This window comes from Toxorhynchites rutilus, chromosome 3, assembly GCF_029784135.1.
Source record: "Toxorhynchites rutilus septentrionalis strain SRP chromosome 3, ASM2978413v1, whole genome shotgun sequence".
Taxonomy (NCBI): Eukaryota; Metazoa; Arthropoda; class Insecta; order Diptera; family Culicidae; genus Toxorhynchites; species Toxorhynchites rutilus.
In genome coordinates this window covers 63,751,417-63,767,220 of record NC_073746.1, presented here as the reverse complement: position 1 = coordinate 63,767,220, position 15,804 = coordinate 63,751,417, and the positions used below count along the sequence as shown (strand labels likewise).

Below are 15,804 nucleotides of genomic sequence, written 5' to 3'. Positions count from 1 at the left end.
TCCCCAATAGGCCATCCGATCGCTAGAATTTATCTTTCAGCTCCTTACAGTAGTGTTTACAAAGGTAGACTGTTCTCTGTTATGAATAATGTTATGAGTTAATATTAATTTATGTTTGAAAAAAACATTAATTTAATGAGAATTTATTGATTTTTTTCTAATATCCGGTATCCGGCAGGATAGTAGGTCACTATCCGGTATCCGACCGTTGCCGAATATCCGTTTCATCTCTGGAATTAATTGTGCAGATTCCTTTTAAGAAATATGGTCATGAATAGAACAACAGTGATGAACGAGAAATTAGCAATTTATATAATTAAATATAAGGGATACCGTTGCTACATCAACTGGCGATGTAGTTGTTACAACCCACCACAGGCACTGTTCCAGACAAGGATAATACCGACGAGGCAACGAAGGCATAAATTATATTTTTTTTATATTGTTCTGTAGTTTTAGCTAATTAGACTTAAGTTAATGATTATGTAGTTATAATATATTCAAATAGTTTAAAAATGTACTGCTTGAGCCTAATTAAATAAATAAAGGAAAAAATAATAATTATGAAATATTGGACCCTATTATGTAATTCTGGTTGAACAGAATGCTGTTATAGATGCATTCGGGTGAAAACTGTTGGCATATCTTTTCGAGCTGTTTGGTATGCTTATTGCATTTCTGGTGTTTAGCTTTGGGAAACATTTCGGTAACGTTTCAAAATATACAATTCGCCCACGTTCAAGAATGAACTCGATTCGATAAGGTTTCCCTCGATTTACAAAATACGAAAATTTGTTCGGTGTGATAGTTATAGTGATCGAATCGACCGTTTGATTTAATTTACATAATAGTCGCCAATATTTTCGATAGATAGTTCTTATTCCTCTAGGTAATTGAGGAATATAATGATCATCTTGGGTAATTTTTTACGGAAAATGAATGCTTTGTATGTTCATGAAGGATAATTTCCTTGAAAAATTCAACGATATTGATTGATGATTTAGTAACCGATAATAATTTCTTATTTTGTAGAATAATTTATCATTGAATATTTATTGTATATTCATTAGTATTTCCTTTGATTAACCTATACTCGAGCAAACGGTCTCACAGACCGCGAATCAATAAATTTGTTTTGAGGATGCTGAGATAAATGACCAAACTGAATGGAGTTGTAGAATAAAGATTTTCTGTATTTTTTTATTTAATTATACCTTTTTAATTTTAATAAATACAAATAATGCCTAAAAATACACAATAGCAAAATAACAGAAGCACGCACAATCTGTGACACCCTGCGCGAGTATACGAGTTTAAATTTTACGCGCCCACGGTGCCCCCCTGGACGGTTATTATAAAAAAAGTGACCATCAAAACTAAGTGTAGGGCTCGATTCCTTAGGTAATTTTACACCTCTGGGCAAATTTAAAAAAAAATCCTAGTCGAATTTTCGAGAAATCTTGATTTGAACTTTTTAGATCAAAAAAACCAAAATAATTATAATTCCTAAAAGAAGCCCAATTTCATGTACATAGGCCCTTCACCCTAGTATTTTATTTACAACATAGTTTGCGTTATGCAATCTGTTCATTATATAGGTATGGTAAAAAGTATTCGAGCGTCGGGAGTAAAAATCGAACCAGGTGTAAGGAACAAGCTAGTGGAGATGAACCGACAGCATAAAGATTTGTTCGAAGTAGTTCAGCTGTCCAGCGTCACGGAAAAGGTTGCATCTTCGTCAGATCATGTTGTTGCGTATTGTACGAATGCACCCGAGCTCATAAACCGTATTAAGCTGTCAAGGTCAACTGCTGGAGATGATTGTCTCGTAAAAATTGGAATTGACGGGGGTCGGAGCTTCTTCAAAATCACGTTATCTTTGATTTTCCCACCAACGGAGCATCTAGCTGAGAATAGATTCAAGGATGGTGGCGTAAAGAAGCTATTTATAATTGCTCTTTCGCCAAATCTTGCAAAAAAAAAATACGATAATATTTCCCCTATTTGGACGGATCTACGCAAACTCCCGAGGTCGAAAGTTTGGTTGCTGGGGACTTCAAATTAATCAACATTTTTATCGGCATTATGGCACACTCCTCGAGGAGCCCGTGTCCATATTGCGAGGCCCTCAAAAGTAAGCTCGGCACAACAAATGGTATCTCGAGAACAAAAGGTACCATCAAAGATCACTGCAACCGAAAAATGGAAATGGTTGGAAAGATCTCTGCAAGCTGTGTCAACGTCCTGGATTACACAATGAGCAGGCTTTCGAATCTGTTCATTGTGATTTCGACGAGATTTGGCAGAGGTACAAATCGCCGAAATCATCGCACATTTACAATGATCGCTTGATAAGTGCATTGTTGATTATAACAGTAATCATATGTGTTAGGGTTAGCTTCCTACTATAAGCATGTAACATTCACTTTTATGTTACGTTTCTCCATTAAAAAGCACCATTACTGAATTGAAAATCACTTTTTATTTCTCATTCCAAAGAAAGCAACACTTAAGTTAAACTAAAACCATTAAACCATATAAACAACATACTTAAGCCTGTTTACTGAGTTAAGTCAGTTGTAAATAATTACAAATGTAGCAACGGCAACATGTACCTTACGGTTGAAAACATCTCGGACAACTTGCTGGACCATTTTGGAAGTATCTTGGCGATATTAAGTACCTAGAATTATGATTATTTTGGTTTTTTTGACTTAGAAACTTCAAATCAAGATTTCTCGAAAATTCGACTAGGGATTTTTTTAAAAATTTGCCCAGAGGTGTAAAAGGTGTAAAATCGAGCCCTATACTTGGTTTTGATGGTCACTTTTTTTTATAATAACGGTCCAGGGGGGCACCGTGGCGCCAGTACAGGAGGGTTAAAACTTTGTTCTATTGTCTAGCACTACATTCATTTTTTAATGACTTTTTGATAGTCAACGTTGGTAGACCGCAGCCTAACATTTAAACAATTAGTCGTCCACAATGCCCAAAAGTTTGGCCACCCCTGATTTATAGGTACTCGATGAACAAGGGATATCAAAATTTTTTAGGGCAACCTTTCGATTCCTCGGTAAAAATTTATCGATCCAAGAAAATGGCACGGAGCTTCCAAGTTTAGTTTCCTTCCATTCATATTTGACTTCAAAATCAAACATAGAACAACACAGAATCGATGCAATTATGGTAGAAAAACCAGGAAGAATTGAGTGCTCTTGTAACTCGTATATATATTGCACGCATCTAGACGCAACTGTAAGGGAAGCCGAATCTGATCGCCACCCACAAGCAGAAAATCAGAATGGTGCAATGTGGCATTCTCCGATGAAATTTTCTAGACTGGGTGTGCAACGAACACGCTTTGAGTCAACAGAGTAACGTACGATCCAAGCTAAATTATAAGGGGTGTCCTCAAAGAGTAAGGATGAGCAAAAGATTAAACACACGTGGTGAAATTACAGCAAACACACGTGGTATAAATAGCAGCGTATAGCTGGGACAACTAAACTTTCAACAAACTTCCATCCAACCTTGTCAACTCGGAGATAGCTCCAGTAGAGATAAAAAGCATTAGTATAATTGTAAGTGTGCGATACATCTGACCGAGATTAAATATTTGCTGCAACGAATGTTGCGAAACAAATCTGCTTTTACTCTAAACAAAAAGACGGATTGATATGGTACTGAGTTGGATAGGTTTTTTTTTTAAATCTCATCAACGATAAAAGTTTACCGCATCGCTTAAAAGTTTTGTCCAACATACGCGAGCTTTCTCAAATGCTTATCGGATCTGTTTGCAAATTTGTTACAGGTGTGTTGATAATGTTGATTGTTCTGATATTTTTTTTTGATTGCTAACATTCCTACCAATAATTGTGTTTTCATTTGGGTAATTGGCACATGATGTCGAGTTGGTTGCTCACTAAGAACTTCCTTCAATTGAGCCCAGAATAATAACACCATTTTCCAAAAACAATAAAGGTGTTATAAAAATTGGTAGTTTGTAGTTTAGTATTCCTTGTCACCCCGTTACAACATGATTTATGTGATTTTGAGTTATAATAAAAATTAACATACAATTAGCTGAATATGAAATCGAAAATTTTTTATTCTTCTTCTAAAAACCGCATATCGGAGCTACGAGACCGGATGATATTATAGCGATAACGCGATACAATCCATTTCAGAAATATCATACTATTTAATATTATTCTAGTGAATCTTTAAAATATTATTCGAATGATTTTTTAATAAGAACCTTATGCAGCACTTTAGAATGAATGAAGCATTTGCATGAAATCGATATTCGCAGTGAAGCTTTGATAAGAGATAGAAAAGGAGGGAAAGAAACAGGAAATAATTTGAAGAAGTAAGTGTGAAGTTAGAGAGAAGACAAAAGATTGGAACAAGTCAAACTAGAAAAAATACAAGTATGTTCGTATTTATCCGAATCAGAATAACAACAAACGTATCGAGTGAGTGATAAGTTAACTGAAGGTGCTCAAAACTATTCATACAACATACAAAAACAACAATTACTAATGGAACTAAAGAAAGAAAGGCAAGAAGTAAGAGAGGTAACAGGAAACAGACTGGTTGTTGAACATTGAATTCAAGCTATTTGTTTTGATCTTTTTTTTTTGTTGGAAGGAAGCGATTATTGTTCTGAATGCCTATGTAACGATTAGTTTATTCGTTTTTCTTACTTCAGAATCAAATTTGAATGGTCCAGTATCATTAGCCTGCATGAAATTCAAAATGTGAATCGAAGTTAGTCTATTTTATGGGATCACGACAATACAAACAACGGCATTGTCATTTTACATAGTTCTAACGAAGCAAAAGTGTGGCTTCTCTAAAGTTTCTATTGGTTTGTAGGTGATTGAAATTGTTTGATTTCTAAGATGACTCTACATGAACACTCTAGAAGATTTCTCAGGACGACTGTTTGAAGGCAAACCAAATGAACGGAAACAATAACGTAATGTAAAAGTTCTACTCACCCTCGCTTTTTCCAACTGGCCTAAAGCCTGGCGTTCCTTCTCTCGCCGAAGCGATTCTTTTTCCTCGTCTAGCGACAGATCGGACGATGGTTGAGAATAATTCGAATCCGCTGAACCCTGTTTTGGAAGACAAACAATAATGTATGTATTAGAATCACCATCCCAGCTCGAAGGTTGCATCTATGTTGAACACAATTTCAATCGTCCCTCTAAAAGGGAGCAAAACATTATCGCTAGATCTATCGCTGCCCCTTTTTTTTCGCTGCATAATTGCATCAAAATAGGTCTAATGGAACCTTGACCCATCACACACACGGAAGCCGGAGGGCACACAAAATTATGAAACTTGGAAAAAAATAATAATTATAAAACCACTATAGAGAACACAGTCAACAAACTCTCAGGAAAGCTATAAATCAAAACAACGATTTTTCGTTAAACAAAACAGAACACCAATATCATATTTGCTAATCTAGGCTGCACGCCATCTGCAGTATTCAACAAAAAAAAAGGAAACGGAAGGAAAATACATATAAAATCCGATACTCAAGAGCCTGTCATATGCCATGTGCCCCATCATGATCCACACGAGCAGGACTACTTTTTTCTCTCCCGATATTGTTCCGTTGGAAAGAGGTCGGCATCCCGACCGGGTGGTTAGTTGGTTGGTTCGTGTATATCTGGCTGTGGGTACGGCTGCTGCAGGCGGAGTGTGACAGCGGCAAGCGGGTTTGGACACATACACTCCATTTAGCGTAATAAATAAACAAATCTGCAATCACCCGGGCACGAAAGGCCGTGCGCGTTCTATGGCGTTCGGGGAAAGGGGGGTTTCAAGATACGAGAATATAAAATTATCGAAATGCGAAAAAATGGTGACTCGCGTGAATTGTTTCGCTTAGCGATTTCTGGCGCAAAAAGGGGAGCGATACGATACGGTTTAAAATCAGTCGCATTAAGCCGTGTAAATTGGAGTATCACCGGCGATCATAAAAATGCTGGGCATGAGTAGCAACATTTTCGCAAAGGGCGTTTGTAATTTAATTTTTTAGTTAAACAAAAATAGAAACAATCATTTGGGCCTGTATTGTATATACACACAGTGTATATCCACTGTTACGTGGATATGGTTTGCAGAGAGATAAAATAATCCAATCCATATCTTCTGTTGCAATGTTCAGAATCGTGGGATAATTATCTGAGGCAGGATTATAAGCAGTTTGATTTGGTGAAAATAATCCATGATGATCTACTCTTGCATAGCAGTCTGTTCAAGTCGGAAATCATAACCACAGAGTTGCGAGTAATTGGTCGCTTACTGCACAGCAGGGTCTGTATTTTTGTTTTCAAAAAAATCTTTTTATAAGTTTTGACGTGGGACTACGTCTAACCGGAGTATATGGGGGATAAAATGAAAACCTAAACACAGAACATGCAGGAAAAAATGAAAGATTCCGAATGCTTATAACTCGAACATTCTTTACCGGATCGGAAAGATGTTTGCATCAATTGATAGGAAATTTTTCTACGCGTCTATCGTAATTAATAAAATGCTATTTTTCATTAGATAAAGAATTGAATAACTGTAAAATATTAAGCGTTATCTAAACGACCTAGCTGCCTCGTTTTGATTGGCCCGATTTACGGCTTCCCCAACACAGCCATAATAACCAAGCAGCCTTGGGGAAATCGGCATTGCAAATACATGAAAGTCGGGGGTATTTTTGTTCCGACTGAAATGTGGTTCCCCAACACAGACTTCAGAATCAAGGTGTGATGGGGACTTGGCATTGTAAATTCATGCAGTTCAGGGGTATTTCTGTTCCGACCGGAATGTGTTTCCCTAACACAGACTTTAAATCCAAGGAGCGTGAGGAAATTGGCATTGCAAATAACGTAAGTTGGAGGCATTTTTCTTCCAACTGAAATGTGTTACCCTAACACAGACTTCAAATTCATGAAGCGTGGGGAAATTGGCATTGCCAATTCATGCAAGTCGGGGGATTTTCTATATATATCACAATATATAACAATATATAAATATATAACAATCACAATAACATAATATGACATCAATTCAAAAAAATAAGAACACTCAACACTTGGAAAATGGTCATAAAGTTGCTTTGGAGCCATAAGCTTGTAGTACGGTCAGGTTCTGATAAAATGACATTACTCTAAATAAATTATTCGAGTATGTTTTTATTTGTATTTATATTTTTTCTGCTCTCGCTTAGTTCAATAGTTTCTTTCTCCGCAACTTCGAGATCTACGTGGCTTCTTCAGATGCTATGAAAATCCCTAAAAATTTTTGGTCCTTGTTGAGTTTGACTAGGTTGCGTTTAACGGCGGATCCTAGTAAAAGTCATCTTGAGTATCATTGACCATCATCGGAATTTTCAATGGCTTGAGTTTCAATATTCCCTGAATTGAGTTAGTTATATTTGTTCACTTTGAGCGCTATGGGCTTAAAAATAACTATAAACGTGAAGTTCGCAATGCGTTTTCCTAACACGAACGAGACCGATTTTCTCGATTTTCAACCCATTTTAACATATAATTATTGAACATTTTATACTTTTTTTTTTAATTAGTTTATTTTTACAGGCTCAGTTACATAAGTTTAAAGGAGCCGAATTCTTAAATATGTTTTTAAAACTATATATATATATACAAACAATTTTCTTAAATCTATGGTTAGCAATGTGGGAAACCGATTACTCGCGGTGGACTCGAGTTTAGAAGGGTGACATAATTTTTCAGGAAAAGGATGGGATATAAGAAAATTATTACAATGTTGATAATCACACACACACACTCAATTTTTAAATCTATTCGTATATCTATTGTGAATTTACATTTCAACTTGTTCTCCTGATTAAAGCAAGGGGACCAATTACTCGTAAAGGAAGAAAAGCAGGGTATAAGGATATAAGGATAATCACACACGAACATCGATAGCTTTAAGGAAAACATATATTTGGGACATGTAATCAAGGTCTAACCGAGCCAACACATCTCTCACCGGCACATTGGGCTGCCTTCCTCTAGCCCGAAGGGAGTTTTCTAAATTCGATCTGGCAACAAGATACAACTCGCACGACCAAACAACGTGTTCGATGTCGTGGTAACCTCGGCCACAAATGCAGAGATTGCTACCGGCCAGATTGAAACGAAAGAGTAACGCGTCTAACGAACAGTGATTGGATATGAGTCGGGAGAAGGTGCGAATAAAGTCCCGACTCAAGTCCAGACTTTTGAACCATGGTTTGAGGCTAACCTTAGGGATAATCGAGTGGAGCCACCGGCCCAATTCATCTTCGTTCCACTTACGTTGCCAGTTTGCGATGGTATTTTTACGGACTAAAGAATAAAATTCATTGAAGGCGATTTGACGCTGATAAATGTCGCCTTCAATTGCACCAACCTTTGCTAATGAGTCAGCCCTCTCGTTACCCGGGATTGAGCAATGTGAAGAGACCCAGACAAAGGTAATGACATAACAGCGTCTGGATAAAGCACTCAAAATTTCTCGTATCCCCTCAAGGAAGTACGGCGAGTGTTTTTCCGGCCTCACTGAACGGATAGCTTCGACAGAGCTAAGACTATCCGTTACAATGTAATAGTGTTCAACAGGTCGTGAGGCGACTGTGGGAGGTGCTAAAAATTTCGTTCAACACTCCAAACCCTGTGGACTCATTCATAGAGGACCCATCAGTAAAGTACATATTATCACAATTGACACGCCCATACTTTGCATTCAAGATCGTAAGAACGATCCCCGATCGATGATAATCTGGAATTCCATGGATTTTCTCCTTCATGAACAGATCAAAATGTACAGAGGAATTGATGTAGTCAGGAAAACAAACACGGTTGGGAGTATACGAAGAAGGATCAACCTGCATGGAGATGAATTCATGAAATGAGCTCATGAATCCTGAATGAAAATTTAGCTCGATGAGCTGCTCAAAATTTCCGATCACCAATGGGTTTATAATCTTACACCGGATGAGGAACCGAAGAGATAATAAATTGAAGCGATCTTTTAGTGGGAGTACGCCTTATTAATAGTTAAAAGATAGATAAACAAATGATGTTCTAATTGATAGTAAAAATATTTTTTGTTTTATTTTTTTAAGGTTCGAAAAAATGTTCGAAATTCGCGCCTTTACACTAGAATACCCCTTAAAGATATTCGACAATCTGTCCAACAAATTTTATAGTACGTGGAGTTTTCTGTGTGTATGTAATAATCGCTTCAGTTTTCGAAGTATTACCTGAGATTGAATTTGTTTGAACCCATTTAATAATATTACTTAGATCATACGCGATGGTTCTACCTATGTCATCCATGTCACCATGTCATCAACCGTAATATGGACAAAAACTCCTTATTTAATATAAAAAAAAACGAATAAATGAACGTGATAATTAGCTTGAAATGCATCGTTCGATCAAAGGCTTCGGCGATATAAAGCAGAATAGCTATGACTTTCTTGAACACATGAACTATGTCGTCGTGATCTTTAAAAGATGCAATGACTATGGCAAAATGCGGATTGTAATGGATGCAAAAGATTGAATCCAGCTTATCGAAACATTTCGAGAGAACATTTGAAACGATTACAGGACGGACTCAAATATATACATTTTTTTATTTAATTTGTTATCCATATAAAATTTAATTTTTGATTCATCCCCTTGAAGTCATAGAATACCTTTCTCATATAAAAAATTCGAATTCTTCCAGAAAGTGATAGAGGATAATATTTGATGAAAAAAAATCCTTCTACGCATATGTTCGAATTTCAACAAAGGCAATGTTAGTGGACCTTTTCTCTGCTTCGGGCTCTGTTTGCTTTAAACTGGTTCTAATTAAAAAATTACGCTACGTAGGACAATTCTGTTGCTCCATTTGAATTTTGTACAGAATAAAGTTGTGAAACTTCCAAATTAGTAACATTTTAGAGGTGAAAAACTTCAAAGTTAGGTGTTATTCTTAATTCTATCCAAAAATACATAATAAACTTAAATGTTTCTGTCAATCAAATTAACCCTTTCATTACGGCAGTGTGCTCCGCCGAAGTGCTACCCCCGTACGGAGCACTGCGCCGAAAAGTATGCACATCGCGCTGGTGTGATCGAAGAGCAGTATGAATTTCATGTCGTCTAACGACGCTCGTATACACAGATCGTATAAATGTGTTTAGAGAAATATGCTCATTTTAGTCCATGGATATGAATACGCTGAAGATGTTGAATGTTCTTTGATTCAGAAATATATGCTTCGGTTCCATGGATCTGAACACAATTGATTCAATAATTTCTTACCAATCATTTTAGTTTAATACAACATTTAAAGTTTCCAGTACGACTTGTAACTAGTTTTCATTTGACCAATGAATGATTCAAAGCGCGCGAACTGATTCGACCCAGCAAACGACAGTGATATTCAATAAATTGCCGCTTAAATGCAATTAGACCCACATTACCGCTCACAAATCAACCGAATCCTACATTTGTTCCTTATTTCAACTGGGCTCTGCCCGAAAGAGACAGTGCAGCAAAGCATATAAATTTCAGAATATTAAACGATGACAAAATTTATTGCCTATTTTACTGCAAAATTTGTTTTCCCCGGGGTGCAACCAATGTGAAGTTCCTTTCGCCCGATGCACGAAAGCTGGCGCTCGGCACACATTATTTCGGAAGGCATGCAAGTAGTAACACAAGCATAATGGGTGCCTCTAGTATGGTTGTTGCAGCAAACGGGGATTTTTAAAAACATGAATACAAAACAGAAAAAAAATTATGAATTAACATATGGAATACTGTGCGTCCCCTTAGAAAAATGCACTTCTCGTGGAGCAGCTTGGTTGCTTGTGGTAACAATGGCATCGTGAGAAACTACGAACCACCCGACGCTGCCCAACCGATTGCATCACTTTCAAATAGCACGTGTCCTGGAGGGATGTGGAAACATCGTGACAAAAAAAAAAAAAAGAAACAAATAAATAAATAAACCAAGAAAACCGATTTCAGCACCGGCTAAGCACCATTATTTGTGGCAAAGCTTCGCCGATTCCACTGCCCTACTCCACTCCACTGTTATGCATATAAACATGTATACCGATGTGTATGTGCACATAATTGGATTTCCTGTATTTCCCGTTTTGTTGTTTCCTGCCGCTGTTTCCCGCATTTATGTTGCCAACATGCCGTTATGAGTGTACTCACTCAATGTGGTTGTTTTTTCCTCCCGTTCGCGGGTTGCCTTCCTTGTGGAGACAAATATAGTGGTGGGGCACACTGTTGTGTTTTTGTTTGTTCGACAGTTTTACTCCCAACTCATGTACGAAACACAGTGATGTGAGTGACTGATGGCTATTGTATGGTTTATGTGTGGAGCAGGCGGAGGGCTCGCGACAACTGCTCTCACTCCATCGACCTGGTTTTTATTGTTCCCGTTTGGGGTCCGCTTCATTTTTTCAGTTTCTGGTTTTGTTTTATGGCGGCGGTTTGTGGTTTCGGTAGCTTTTTGCGGGTTTACAGAATTTAGCAATAACGAAGGTTAATGGGGATTTAAAAAAAGCAGATACTTGGGGGAACGTAGAAATAAAGAATAGTGGGGTTAACGTTTATGTTTTTTGGTTTAAATTCTATTTAAGTCAGGAATATTTTGCCAGATGAAAAACTAAATAAATTAAAACCGCATGGTCAGATGTTCTTGTTCCAGTTTTGAAAACTAATGTTCTAATATAAAAATGTTTCGCAACATATAATAATTCACAAGATAACTCGGCCAAGTTTGAGATGGCCGAGTTATCTTGTGAATTATGGATGATTTCATTCATTATATCGAACTAAACCCATATGTAAGTTCGAAGCAAAAAAAAAACGAATTGATTGAAGCATAATTTTAAAAAACAAGTACAGACATTATCTGAACAATAAATATTCCATGCCATGTGAGACATATTTTCCAACCTGGAGAATCAATCAAACATCTAAGAATCATCTTCAAAGTTGTCTTATCAAATATTTCTAAACGTCCTTCATTCAAAGAACTGCACGGTTTCAATAATCTGGGATTGACATTGACATTGAAGGGCGTTCCAATAAGGGTCTGAATAGCATAGATCATTTTACGTCGGAAAATTAAGACGCTTATCCCATACAGGAATCAAGCAAAGACATGCAGACAAAAAATAACTTTCCTCTCAGTCGCTTCGTTTCGAGCAGATTTATTTCCATAAACGCCTTCTTCTCTCTTGTAATTGAGTCACAATGAACGCATTAGCTGCCAAACATGACTTTTCATCAGTTATTTTCGCTCTTAACGTTCGTCAGGCGCTAACATTGAAGCAAATGGTTGTTTTAATTGCCGTGGCGAATGGATATAAATCTGCCTCTTCATTCAATTTTACTTCACTCCACCACTACTACTCCAACTCGACATGTACTTCGTTGTCCGCGTATATATTCTTATTTACACCTCCGTGTAAAATGATACGAAAACTGATACCAAATAGTAGTTACATCTTTATTGGACTTGGACTCCATTGTTTATCTCTCGTGAACTCATCTACAGGGTCTTTCAGATTGAGTGTTTAACGCAACAAATTTGAGTAACTTCTACAAAAGTGAACCGATTTTTATTCAAAAAAACAAAATAAAGCTTATTTAAGAACCTTTTTGATGTGACCACCCCTTTTTTCGATAACGCGTTTTAAAACGGTGAACAAAATTCTTCATGCATATAACTCTAACATTACAACTTCGATGCTTTTGAGAATCCGAGAAATTTTTAAATATTTTTGTAAAAAAATATTTAAAAAGAACTTAGGTTCTTTTTCAAAAATCCGTTCACATTTTTTCTAATGTTTCAAGTATGCCAAAACCCACATGACCAATGTATTTAAAACCCACATAGTTTCACAGCATATGGTATGCTACTGCAAATGGCTAGTCGAGTTTGCATAAAACACGTCATTTGTAACAATCCTCGTAAAAACTTACTCAGATGACATCACTGTAATTGCTACAATTTTTTCGCTGAGGAGCGAAAATTGGAAAAAACCCGAATTGCTTTAGAATATTTTGGATTATATGCAAGACCCTAGATTTATCCGGGAAAAACTACGACATTTAATATTGGTAATCAACAATATCACAACAACCTATTTGCAAAGTGGATGTCCATGGGCGAATCAGATGAAATACCTTCAATTATGTATTTGAATTCACGTATAAAGACAACAGACAGGAGCTGAATTGAAGTCATTAGAAATGATCGTTTGATGTAGCTGTTTTAAATTCAAATCTATACCAGGTCATAATTTTGTTGGACACCTTTGTAACATCAAAGTTGTGGTTCTAGGCCACTTTCTAAATTTATTTATTGATATGAATTCTTTCGAACATTCACGTTTTCTTATTGAGCGAACGTTCCTGGGTTCAATCGCAGAACTCTTCATTGATAGATCTTCAAATCAGCCCTTACCAATTTTCTTTTACTTCAAATATTGTTGAGCAACATCAAAATGGTTCTGTAGGATAGAGTGTGAATAAACATTCAAGCCGAATATTTATGAAGTCAAAAGCGATTAGTTTATATTTTTGTGAATCGTAAAATCCTTCATGCAGCGTTATTGTTCATGTGCTCCTTTGGCCGAGTGGTTAGCGTCACACCTAATATGCCGGGGGTTCGAGTTCGATTCTCGTTCTGGTCGGGGAAATTGTTCGATTATATGAATCGGTCTAGTAGTTCAAAAGTTATAAATTTTTGAAAAAAATCATTTTTGGAAAAAAGAGGAAAAAATTGATTTTTCGGACAACCCTAAAATGGAAATGGTATGCCCACTGAAAAAAATTAAAAATACGGGTCTAATGTTTTGCGATAAAGAACAAAACTATAAATTTTCACGAAAATCTGAGAACCACTATATCGATTTGGCAAGGAATGGCTGTATTAGCAATTAATGCAATGATACTGAAATTATGTAAGACTTTCAAATGAGTTGTGAGAGTTGAAGTAGTAGAAATAATGTGGAATTATGGATTGTTTTTTCAATTTTCAATAGTCAACATAAGCACGAAAACTACATTGCGTTTCACAACCACTCATTTTTTCTGAGTTTCCAGAGATATGTAAAAAGTCGGATGAATTGAAATATATAGTGTAGAACATAACAACTATCTTCATTTAAAAGACTGGCCGTTTGAACTTTATTGTTGTGTTCAGGCGCGAAACATTAAAAAAAACAAATATTCCAGTGTTTCATAACTTTAGAACCGGATGGAAAAACTCTCGCTCCTTTACTAAATTAACGTCCATTTTACATAAATTACGATAAGTTCCTAATTCGTATGTCATCTTTAGTTCTCAATCAGTTTAAATAACTCATTCGGGGTGGTTACTGCTCGTTTAAGCTCTTCAAATCACTCATACTGCTTGTAAGCTGCATCTACTATTCGTACGATCACTCCTCATAAGTTCATGATTGAGTTTTGATCTGGTAAATAAACTGAGCAGTCCAGAATCTGAAGCCCCTATTCGATAAACCATGCCTTGACTTTCCGGATGCTATGAATTGATGCCATATTACTCAATTATCACGGTGTTTTTGATCCAATAACAGAAGTAAATGGTTCTGAAGTACTTCATTGCCCTTCTGACTGTGCATTGGTGTTGATAAAAAGCTATCTGAACCAGGCCGTTTTGAAAATATGTTCCTCAAACCATCAAACTGCCGCCTGCAAAGTTACGAGTTGAAAAATTACATGACACGTTCCGTGAGTCCTTCCAGTATGAAGAAATTCTATTCAAGTTGTATTTCTTTTAATCAGAGAAGTTCTCCTGATATAGTGAAACCCATGGGACTAAAACAATGTGATAACTGCGTAATTTGGCATCAATTCATTAAATCCGGGAAGTCATGGCATGGTTTATTGAAAAGGGGCTTAAGATTCTGGACTGCTCAGTTTATTCACCAGATCAAAACTCAATCAAGAACTTATGAGGAGTGATCGTACGAATAGAAGATGCAGCTTACAAGCAGTATGAGTGATTTGAAGAGCTTAAACGAGCAGTATCTTCTGCGTAGAACGAGATACACACTACAACATGGCGCAGCTTGGTCAAAACCACCCCGAATGAGTTATTTAAACTGATCGAGAACTAAAGATGACCTACGAATTAGGAACTTATCGTAATTTATGTGAAATGGACGTTAATTTTGTAAAGGAGCGAGAGTTTTTCCATCTGGTTCTTTAGTTATGAAACACTGGAATATTTGTTTTTTTGAATGTTTCGCGCCTGAACACAACAATAAAGTTCAAACGGCCAGTCTTTTAAATGAAGATAGTTGTTATGTGCTACACTATATATTTCAATTCATCCGACTTTTTACATATCTCTGGAAACTCAGAAAAAATGAGTGGTTCTATAGTTGTGAAACGCAGTGTAGACACACCTTTGTTATTTTATTTCGATGTCAACAAATGTGCACAAAACATCATAATTACAACCGTTTTTTTCTTTTTCTCATTCCATTTGGCTGAAGAGACCTACACAAATATAAATTTTATTCTAGTTAGCTAATAACTACAAAAATATAATATACATGAAAACAGATTTTTCTTCTTTGTTGCTTCGTCGTTATTACCCTTTTCCGGATAATTTTCTGAGGTGGGTCGTTATCACATGAGTACCTCTTAGAAACACATATATGGCGAGCATAAGATTAAGATCGCATTGAGGGCACCACGATTGGACTATTTGAACAACATTCTAATA

At 36.4% G+C, this 15,804-nt stretch overlaps 1 protein-coding gene across 16 annotated transcripts in view; it reads right to left on the bottom strand.

Annotated features, from left to right (window-relative positions):
- LOC129774637 (voltage-dependent L-type calcium channel subunit beta-1) overlaps nt 1-15,804 on the bottom strand; it is a 422,247-nt gene that overhangs the window by 52,601 nt on the left and 353,842 nt on the right. For 11 of the 16 annotated variants that reach the window (XM_055778437.1, XM_055778443.1, XM_055778449.1 and 8 more), the window contains 2 exons: nt 5,004-5,120; nt 4,707-4,742 (listed from right to left, as the gene is read on the bottom strand). In XM_055778437.1, coding sequence (XP_055634412.1) covers nt 4,707-4,742; nt 5,004-5,120 — 153 coding nt within the window. The remainder of the gene's footprint in view (nt 1-4,706; nt 4,743-5,003; nt 5,121-15,804) is intronic. The other 5 variants (XM_055778441.1, XM_055778451.1, XM_055778452.1 and 2 more) reach the window with 1 other exon arrangement.